The sequence below is a fragment of the Octodon degus genome, unplaced genomic scaffold (assembly GCF_000260255.1).
Source record: "Octodon degus isolate 3935 unplaced genomic scaffold, OctDeg1.0 scaffold00059, whole genome shotgun sequence".
In the NCBI taxonomy this organism is placed as follows: domain Eukaryota; kingdom Metazoa; phylum Chordata; class Mammalia; order Rodentia; family Octodontidae; genus Octodon; species Octodon degus.
Genome location: NW_004524635.1, coordinates 13,351,594 through 13,362,701, shown reverse-complemented (window position 1 = coordinate 13,362,701; position 11,108 = coordinate 13,351,594). Strand labels below are relative to the sequence as shown.

At 46.0% G+C, this 11,108-nt stretch overlaps 1 protein-coding gene across 1 annotated transcript in view; it reads right to left on the bottom strand.

Moving 5' to 3' along the window:
- Positions 1 to 2,304: 2,304 nt before the first annotated feature.
- Positions 2,305 to 11,108, bottom strand: part of Cmtm8 (CKLF like MARVEL transmembrane domain containing 8) — a 137,790-nt gene continuing 128,986 nt past the window's right edge. The window contains exons 3-4 of the mRNA XM_004634219.2: positions 4,274 to 4,390; positions 2,305 to 2,724 (exon numbers count right to left, since the gene is read on the bottom strand). Of these exons, the coding sequence (XP_004634276.1) occupies positions 2,641 to 2,724; positions 4,274 to 4,390 (201 nt within the window). The 3' untranslated portion in view covers positions 2,305 to 2,640. The remainder of the gene's footprint in view (positions 2,725 to 4,273; positions 4,391 to 11,108) is intronic.

Sequence of the window (11,108 nt, the reverse complement as noted above, 5' to 3'; positions counted from 1 at the left end):
GTTAGTGTGTGTGTGTGGCCAGCTCAGCCCACCAGGGGGCAGGGCTGGCTGGCATGTGGTGCTGGGGGATTGAACCGTGGCCACGCTTGTTCTAAGTAGGTGCTTTAGACCACTGAGCCATCTCTCCAGCCCTGAAACCTATTCTTAATGTTACCTATGTCACTTGAAATTTGTTCTTTCCTTGCTTTTATAAAAGAAAACATTAAAGCTAATCCAGCTTAAGCCTGACCACTTCATCTAAGAATTGTTGTCAAAAATTCAAACTTAAGAGCTATCTGGGAACAAGGATTTCAGTATTCAAAAGAGGAAATAGTATCACCTTTCAGTTAAAAAAGCACTTTTGGCTGCTGGTTTGGTGAACCCTCAGGGTAACACAGACTGTGCTGCTCCTGAAAGACCACAGATAAAGACAAAATAGCAAATGCCCCTGCACGGACACAGACTAGCTAGCCCCTGTTCTTCTGGAATCGACCTCTGGCCCTTCCAGTTCAAGGAAGCCCTAAAACTCGAGGCTGCTTGGAGAACATTTCAACATGTGGGTTTATGGCACTTTTCACCTAAGAAGTCACCTCCTATAAATGAGGCCCTGGTTATAGAAAGAACATACCCTGCAGCACCTAAAAGTGGGCCTCCTCTTCACTATTCTCAGAAATAGACCTCTGTAGGTTACTGGTTTTGCTTTTTTGCCTTTTGTGAGAACTTGATTGCAATATAATGTACTTAGACCACACGGGGACGTGGAAGTGGCTATGCTTCCGTGACTGTGACAGGCAGATAAGGACAGAGAGGCTGCGCACCTACTTAGCGGTGAGCAGTCTTTCAGGTTTTGGCAGAACCTGCAAGTGGCAGGCTGTCCTCAGAATGACATGGAACGAGCTCTAAAAAGCCCGTGGTACCAGTGTCCTGCAGGTGGCCCTGAAGCGGCTCAGCCCCACCCGGCTTGCTGACTGTTGCCTAGGGAGCTCAGTGTGGTGCTCAGCGTGCCCACACGCAGGTATGTGTGCTCTCTGCTCATCTTTCAGCCTCCTCCCAGCACTTCTCTGGGCCTCACCTACAAGCCAAAGGCATTCTTCACGGACACCTTCCAGGACTCTTCTCAACTCTGGCACGAGACAAATAAGAGATCAATACAAACAACATATAATACAGAGAAAAAGCAACGCTAAACAGACAGAGGGGGATACCACAGGAAGTCATACCAAAAGATAGCAGAGCCACAGCTCTGCTCATGTCATCAGCACTGTCATCTGTCTGTGGTCGTATTTTTTAAAAATATTTATTTATTTATTTATTTATTTATTGTGTGTGTGTGTGTGTGTGTGTGTGTGGCCAGCTCAGCCCACCAGGGAGCGGGGCTTGCTGGCATGTGGTGCTGGGGGATTGAACCGCAGTCCCTGTACTTTGCTTAGCTTAGCTTGTTCTAAGTAGGTGCTTTAGACCACTGAGCCATCTCACCAGCCCTCTGTGGTCATATCTTTTTAAAGCTAATATTAAGGGCTGGTAAGATGGCTCAGTGGTCTAAAGCACCTACTTAGAACAAGCTTAGCAAAGCACAGGGCCCGCGGTTCAATCCCCCAGCACCACATGCCAGTCAGCCCCGCCCCCTGGTGGGCTGAGCTGGCCACACACACACACACACACACACACACATTAAAAAATAAATAAATAAATAAATAAATAAATAAAGCTAATATTAAGAAACTATCCCAGATACTTGCTGCACCAGCAAGAATTATCCTGCCTAAAAGCACTTCCTCCAAATGTACATGTCCTGAACTCTTCCTTGATGTTCTGAATTCTTCCCATCACCTGATAATGTCTACTAATGCCACAACCTATTTGCATGAAAGATTTGAAATACTGAGCCTGATTAGTCCAGAAGTTTCCACAAAACATAGCACACAGGATACACTTGTCACTGCGGTCTGCAAGATAACTTTAAGGTGTATGCATATATTTATTCTTTTAATGATTATCTCCTTACTTTACTATGTTCTATTAAGACAGCAACAACCACCTAAGTCACCTGAGCACATCAAGCCCTGCCCCTGGCACCATTACTGAGTATCTCAACCTCGAGGCCAGGTCTCATCAGCTGCTTCCTAGGCCCCTTGTTGGAAAGTGGGGCTCACGCACAGTATGGCCCCCAGATCTCAGGAGATGACTCTTGCCTGCCACCCTTCCCTGGTGGCTATGGACAAGGGTCTCCTGACAATACCACACCTGGGCAGCCTCCCTAGAAAGAACAAAAGAGGTCCCCACAACACCAGGCCTCTGTCCTTTCTCTAGTCAGACACAATTCCCTGAGATTGTGTAACATTTAATCACAAAAGAATCTAGCATTAAAAGTTAGGTTTACAAACTTGATGCATTCTTAATATCAGCAATTTATCTATTTATGCATTATCTAAGAAAATAAGGTTTATGAAGACAACAAGACACTTAAGAGTTCATTACAAGCTATTAGCACTTTGCAAGTAAGTATTCAGTTTAATTGTAACAAACCACTGTGAGCCAATTAACTAAGTATATAAAAACATTAGTTAAATACAATTGTCTGAAAATATATATTATACCTACAGCTGTTTTTACAGTGAGATTCTTCCTTTTTTTTTTCCTTTTAATTATCAAAATGGTAAATCATTGTATGGTCCTGGATCTCCATGCTATAAAACTGAAATACGTGTTTCCAGCGTAGCAGATGGTGACCAGGAAGGCAAAGAACTGGGGAAAACAAAACATAACAGAAAGGGGGGCTTAGGGCACATCCTAATTAGCAGAAGTTATCATCTCGCCTCCACTGAATCGTGCTCATATAACATTCCCTTGGCTCTAGGCTCTCTCATCTAAAATTACTTTATTGGTTCAATTACCTGTCTTCTCAAGCGATTGCGGGCCAAGCTGTTTCTACTTTTTTCAAACATATCTGGAAAGTTGATAGCTTTGCTCCCATAACCTCAGGGAGTTACTTGGGAATAACTATAGTGGGGTGCAGCTAAGAAAAGTATATCACTTCTAATTTAGTACAGGCAATTGTAGACCAGGGCTCAACCTCAGACTGCTACAGGGTCAGTGCAGAAATGAGCCGAGTGGGTAGGAATACGAATAAGCCCAGGTGGTCTGTGTGCTGTCAGTGAGGGAGGAGGCCGCAGGCCCTGCCTCAGCGGCGGTACCACCATTCTAGCCCAGGATTGTCGGAGCCCAGTCTTATGATTTTTAAGGTCATATGTATCTTAGATTTAAAATCTGAATAAAAGTAAAACATCAGAAAAGCTCCCATTACCATCAGTTTTAACATTATCATTCTGGCATTTCTGTCACCTACCCTATAGGATTCTTCTGGGGATGGGCTATTACAAGGCTACTTCAGAGATAGCTCAGTGGCATAAGCACCTGCCTGGCAAGTGTAAGGTCCCGAGTTCTATCCCTGGTAGGGAGAAAAAAGCCACTTCAGAGCAATTCCTAAAACTAGTCTTTAAAATTAGAAAATACACAATTTTGGTTTATAAAACAGAACACACGGGCCAGGGAGGATGGCTTAGTAGAATAAGCGCTTGCCTGGCAAGCACAAGAGCCTGAGTTCAATCCCTGGTTCCGAAAAAAAAAACCAGAACACAGGTCATAAACTAAAAGGATGAATTGTGTGTGTGTGTGTGTGTGTGTGTGTGTGTGTGTGTGTGTGGCCAGCTCAGCCCACCAGTGGGTGGGGCTGGCTGGCATGTGGTGCTGGGGGATTGAACCGCGGTCCCTGTGATTTGCCAAGCTTGTTCTAAGTAGGTGCTTTAGACCACTGAGCCATCTCACCAGCCCTAAAAGTACAAATTTCTTACTCCATTCCCCTCCTCACCAATTCCCTCCCTGGGAAAAAACTTTCTTGGCCTTTATTTTTCTAGGCATTCCCAGGGCATAAGCAAACATTTCCACTCACAACAAAAACAAAAGATAAAAGGAATCATGCACTCCAGTTTTGCCACCTCCTTGCCTCAATAAGCTGCAGACAGCAGAAAGACTCCAAGCAGCACGCTCTTTCAGCCTGGTCCAGGCGCTGGGGCTCAAGCGCCTCAGCAAAGTTTCAGTCCCAGGGCACTGCAGGCCACCAGGAGGGGCCATCACTCTTTGATGTTTGAAACTAATAAGCCCTTGTCATCATTGCAAGAGGGATTTTTTTTTCCTGCAGACAACTCCCCCCACACACACACCACCACAGCAGGCCTTGGAACGGAAGCGGGGTTGGGGGTGGCACGCAGCATGGGGCGGGGGGTGCAGCACTCACCGATGAGGCAGCCCAGCTGTTGAAGTTGTGGCTGTCCCTCTCCGGGGAGACAGAAGTAGCATCCACCACGGCGGCCGAGAGGTAGAACAAGAAGGCACTGCCATTAAAGCACAGGCCCTGGGAACGACAGAGGGCAGTGGTCAGGAGGGAGACATGGAAGCAGCCAGAGCCATGCTCGGTGGGGTCGGGAGGGGAGAGTGGAGCGAGCTGGAAATGGCATCTGCAGGAGAGGGCTTCACGGTGCTCCCTCCGTGCGGGCCGGCCGCGTGCTGGGCCGAGCTGGTCCTCTAGCCACAGCTCTTCCTGTGCTGGCCCTGCACCCTCAGCTCAGGCAGGCAGCAGGGTGGTGCAGTGGGGGCAGGAGGCGGCAACAGAGCCAGGCCTCATTCTGTAGTCTTGACCCCCTGGCCCTTCACACCAGTCCCTACCCGAGCTGCGAGAGTCTGTCCCCAAGCAGGCTGACGTCCTAACCCATGACTGCAGTCAAGGGCAGGCGGGACAGGTAAGCCAGCTCCTCTTTAAGAACAGCAAGTAAAAAAGAAAAAAAAGGGGAGCAAGTTCTTAAAACTAAAAAGGCATTGACAGATATTATCAGAGCCCTCTGTGGATAAATTCCACCTTTTGTTGTTGTTTGCTTTCTGTATTTTAGGGAAGGGTCTACATGGTGTTCAGGGTCTCACTACTAGATCGAACTCACAGTGAGCCACCTGTTTACAGCCTCCCAAGAGCTGGGATTACAGGCTCATGCCACCACGCCCAGTCTCAATCGCCATCTCAGCCAGCACAGCAGGCCTGGGGATTGAACCCCTGGCCTCTGCACTTGTTTGCAGGTGCTTTAATCCGCTGAGCTATTTGGCTGGTCCTTAATTCCACCTGTGGCCTCACCTTTTTTTCTATTTTTTTCAGAAGAGAAATATGTAAAGCCACATAGGTAACTCAGTTTCTGCTATGGTTAAACTTGAGGAAGCTATCTCTTCCAGGTGTAAGGCCTTACGTGCACACCCAGAAGAGGTGGGGCTGGGTAGACGCGGGAAGAGACATGCCTCTCAAAATGATACTAGAGCGTGGGTGCTTGTGGCCTACCACCTTTTCCTCTGCAAGCTAGAAAGGCACAGACCTGGGCAGGTAACGTTTTGCTAACTGAAGGAAGAAAGGCACACAGCATTTTCTCCACATAGGCCCCAGCTTCTGAGATGAGGTGCATATTCCTGATACCACCTCTGCCCTTTGCCCATACTGACCCTGGGCTCGAGGTCCATCAGGGGCACACTCATTTGCCATTAGAAATATGTCCTCACTGGGCATGATGGTGCCTGCCTGTAATCCCAGCTTCTGGGAGGCAGTAAACAGATGGATCATTACAAGTCCAATCTAGTAGTGAGACCCTGAACACCCTGTAGACCCTTCCCTAAAATACAAAAAAAAAAAAACCCAAAAAACCTTGCATTCAATGTGTCCTTTTAGAATTGTGCCACAATTGACTCTTTAAATGTCTAATTAGTCGTTTTTGGACTCTTTTTTTCACTTTAAAAGTTAAACTATCTCCTTATTTTGTCTCTCTGAAGTCTCTCAGATTTGTTACAATTCTTCAATAATTATCAATGGTTAGTTGCATAGATCATCTTTTCAGGTCTGAGGGATAATTAGTTGGAAGTAAATTCATTTGAAAAGTGTTCATTGCTCTTGTATTACTTTAACTTGGCTTGTATGTTCACCAAACAATTATTAAGCTCCAGAGTGTTTGGGCCTGGAGTTGGGATGGAGCGATGGAGTGACCTAGAGTGCATTCTGCTTATTAGAATTTCAAATCTCAATAATAATAAGGTAACTGAATGTGGCAGATATTGAAGGACTACATATCAAGTATTTGCCTATTTGTTGTTTCTCTACAGTATCAGGGAGTTAACATAATTCATTTTATAAAAGGTGCTACAGAGATTCAATGAATTATTAAAGACATTACAACTCATGAATAGAAGTATCTACATAAAAATATAAAATTTGTATTTATATCAGGTTAAAAAAAAGAAAGAAATATATCCTCAAGGGAAGAGAGGTTGAAATGGGGGTGTGGGGGTCAGGAAGCAGCAAATGCGGCATGTTATCAATATGTATATCTAAAATATGAAATATGTCCTCAAGAAGCCCTGTTTTCCCAGGATGACTCATTAGAGTTACTGGTTACATGTGATTTGTTTTTGATTTAGGAACACATCTGCACATTTTTTAAAAAAGAAAAAAAAGGCAGGACAGATAGCTCAATGGACTAACCAGGGTTCGATCCCCAGCACCACATGTCATGCCGCCCCGCCTCTGAGGCCCATGGAGACAAGATTGATGCTGGGTGTGGTGGTGCGTGCCTGTAACCTCAGCACTTGGGAGGCGGAAAACAGGAGGATCACTACGATTCTGATCTGTGTAGTGAGACCTTGTAGACCCTATACAAAAAAAAAAAAAAAAAAAAAAAAAAAAACTTCCCTCACATCACCTTTTAGAATATAAAGTAAAGAACTCCTAATTCTTTAGCGATGTAGAAATAGTTTTCATTCTGTTCCTGCTTCTGTCTCTCAGGTAGCCATACATACCTTGGTAGCCAAACTAAATCTAATGTGGCAGATACCGCTACCTTTCCTTCTAGGGTACAGCAAACTTTCACACAAACAGACCAGAGTTATGTAACTTGGTCTTTTTTCTTCATTTAAAGAGATCAAAAGGTTCCTTCTCAGATAGGCCCCGTAGCCCGACCACGCTTCCCCTCACAGCACCAGCACCTCATCATTAATTTTCCCTATTGATAGGCCACTGGATGTTCCTTGTTCCCTGAGATTACAGGCAATACTGAGATGAATGTCTCTGAATGTGTACTTGGGTTACCCATTCATACCCAGAGTGCCACAGAGCATGGTGAATGTTGGGATGGTGCTCAGGCTGGTGCTGTGAGGATGAAGACAGAGACCAGAAGACTCCCCGAATACACGAGCTGTGAGTGTGTGCCTACTCCATTTTCCTGTACTCTCTGCAAATGAGAAATTCTTATTTCTTTGGAGAGAAATGGGGAAGGGGCTGGTAAGAGGCACAAAGAACTGCGGCTCTTGGGGCTTGCTTCCTCCTTCAAAGGTAAATGTGCCCTGGGGTTGCTGGGCTCAGGGCACTGTAGTGAAAATAGGTAGAGAGATGGTCAAGAAAAGAGCTCGGAAATCAGTCTCTGAGGTCGTTACAAAGGTTAAACAAGATAACAGGATGACTGCAGAGGCAGAGGGGACCCAGGAAGGCACTAGAATTCACACAGTACAAGAGGGAGAGAAGTAGGCCCTTGACCTGGCTGCTTGAGCTGAAAGACCTCAAAGCTTCCCCAGTGCAAATGCTTGTTCTCAAAACATCCCTGGGTGGTGGTAAAGGCAGAGGGCTGGGATAATACAGGACCTTAGAGAAAGTGGCCAACTGCTCTTTTTGGAGGGAGTAAGGACAGGCAGCTATTTTATTTATTTATTTACTTACTTACTTACTTATTTTTTGCGGAACCGGGGATTGAACTCAGACCCTTGCGCTTGCTAGAGAAGCGCTTATTCCACTGAGCCATCTCTGGGCCCCCTATTTTGGATACCTCTTTGGTATAAAAAGTCTCTTTTTCTTCAGTGAAGGCACATAAGGTAACAACTGGCACCTCTTTGCTGATCTTCACTTGTTACTGGTGCCTGTAATTTTGAAAGCCCAAATTGCTAATTCCTTCACAGCAGAGAGAAAGAAAGTTTGGTTTCATAGTACACTTTGTCAGCCATGACTGAGCCACACAGCTCCCTTCCCTAAGGGCAACTCAGAGCTCCAGGAGTCTGGCTCGAGCTGTGATCAGCTTACCACCCTCCCCGGTGGCTGCCCCTTACTGTGCAGACTTTCCAGAAAAAGAGCCATGTAAAGGAGGGCGGTGTTTCAAACAAATAAATACACTTCCTAATTCAAAGCACAAAGCTAAGCTTTAAACTGGCTTAGAAAGTTAGAAGCAGTCAGATGAACTAGGAAGTACTATTATGGACAGTACTTCCTAGTTCATCTGACTGCTTCTAACTTTCCTTTAGTGCCTGACACAAAAACGGCCTTAGAGAAGCCTGCTCACAACTTCCACGAGTAGTAACAGAAATTGCAGGTCTGCAGATCGGGGGAAGAAGGTCTGAGATGATGGAGAGTTAGTGCATGGATTTGGTAACAAGAACCCAAATGAATGATTTAAGAGAGATTATTTATTCCTTTCTCAGACAGCAGACATAAGAGCCAGAGCTGTGAGGTAGCCTCAGGGTAGCGGGGACACAGTCTCCTTCCTCCACACTGGCTGGCATCTGAGGTCTTCCTATCACACAGAGGCTGGGAGCTGTGCAGATTCACAAGTATCTTCTGTGATATGTTCATATTTCTCGTATGGTAGCAGAAGAGCTTTGGGCTGAGCACATGGCTACTCAGGGTATTTCACTCTTCAGCTTTTCTTGAAAGGACCATATTACATGATGCAAATGAAGTAATGTATATAATTTCAACATCATAAATTAAAGGAAAGAAATGCACCCTCTCTATGCCCTTTTTGTTACCTTCACGACCTGACTAGATGGGAGATGTGGTGGCAGGTGCTGAAAGCTACCACCTTGGGCCCCAGGCTACAAGTCAAGTTTTAAAAATGGTAGAGTCACTGATAGGAGAAACATAGGGTGATTTTTTAATTTCATTTGGCAAGTGACTTGTATGTAGACTATTATAGGAGAGAGAATAAGTTTTAGGCCAATGCTGTATTGGGCCTCTCTTTGTTGATATCAATCTTATGACCAAAATGATTATATTCTACATTTACAAAATGGCAAAGCCACAGTCATCTCACCCGTCTTATTCCTGCTTCATGACTGTGTCCACTAGAGACCCCTTAGAGGCAGCTGCTTCACACTTGACTGTGTTTTGCACACTAAGTCACTTGGATTGAGGGTTTATGGAGACAGGAAGACTCATACGTCCCAGGCATAACACAGTCCCACTGGGTGACAGCAGGTTCAGGCAAACTGGCTGAAGATAGCATTGACAGTAAGGTGTCTACTTCAAGCCTATCAGCCTTTGCTCCTAGGTTGTGTGCCCACTTCAGGCTGAAAGGATGGCCAAACACATCTGTGCTGGCACCTCCTACAGAGGACGGGGCAAGGCAAGTGGCCACTTCTCACGGCAAGAGAAACTGAATTATCAGTGCGTAGTGGGAGCGAGGTGGATATGAGGTTGACAGTTGTGCTGGCTCTTAAGGTTCCTGCCTCCCAACAGCTTCTGAGTGCCTCACTTTCTTCTATGACTACAGGAGTCACAGGGGACTCAGGATTATCTCCTGCAAAATGGAGATAATCTATTCCATCTTTGGGGAGGCACTGTGAGGATGGGTGAGTATAAAATGTAAAGGACTTGGAGTGCCACCTGACACAGTGGGTGCCCAGGCATGGAAGGCAAGCACCCCATCCAGGGTGCTCACAGGGCCGGTGGCCAGGCCACCAGGCGTGAGCACAGAGGACAAGTCCTTGAGTTCAGCACCAACTGGGCATGTGTTGTTGCTCTGAGATTTTAGCTCAGATCAGATTGATCACAAAACACCTCCCAGCCTCTCTGAGTACAGGATATTAGAAGTTGTCACCTAGGAGCTCAGGGGTGCTTTAGGGGAGCAGCTGTAGCTTCTGATGCAATATTAAAGGAGGAAACTGGTGATTTTGCACCTCTCTAGATATAGTAAAGGAATGCACAGATTGGGTTCCAGCGCAAAGCTCACGCCTTATCAGCTGGTGAGCTAGACCATGAAACGCTAGTTTGTGCAGTGTCTCCGGAGTTCTCTCCCAGCCAAACTTCTGGGGACTATCAACACCTTCTCTCCAATCAGAATCCCTAAGTGCAAAAAACAAGCATGAACTCTCAAGTCATTTGGCAGCAAAACTGGACTTGAACTAATGTGGGGATGATGTGATCTTTATTCTCTCTCTTAGCAGGAAAATCTACGTTTCTACACAAATATGTGCATGCCTGATTTGAATCCTGCCACATACTTGGGGCCGTGTGCTCCATACTGTAGCAAATGCACCAAATTACCTCATTATCTTTTTGAAATCTTGAAAAGCCAAATCTTGCTTCATGTCTAGCCTACAAGATGTGATTCGGGGACTGTCATCCTGTAATTAAACCACTGCTTCCCACATTTCAGGGACCTATGAAGTACTTGGAAAGCTTGGGATAGTGGGGATTCCCATGCCCTCTATAAGGTTTCGGTGTAAGTTGGTGGAGTGGGGCCTACGATTCCAGGTGGCTCACAAGGGTCCAGTGGTGCCAGCAGCTCCGGCCCAGCCCTGAGTAGCAGGGCCACAGGGGCATCAGCCGCCTCAACACGAAGCCCCAGCCTGGTGTTCACAGGGTGCCTGCACCGCTTTGGAACACAGCAGCCAGGGCCATGCTGCAGCCCCAAGCATTGAGCAGGAGCCACTGCTGGCAGCAAGTGACACAGAAGGACAGCCTGAGCCCTCGTGGCTAGCAGACGGATGCTCTTGCTAGTCTCTGCTCTGGCTTCCGGTGAGCACCACGCCCAAATGCTCTGTTGCAAAGGTGCTCTTCAATTGGCACAAAACATAAGAGCCCCAACTAGAAGTCAGTCCTAATTGAGCAGAAAGGGAAATTTTGAAAAATTTGGCTCTAAATATCTTCTGGATTAAACAGTTTACCAATCCTGGCACCACATCTCCAGATTCTTTCTTTCTTTCTTTCTTTCTTTCTTTCTTTCTTTCTTTCTCTCTCTCTCTCTCTCTCTCTCTCTCTCTCTCTCTCTCTCTCTCTCTCTCTC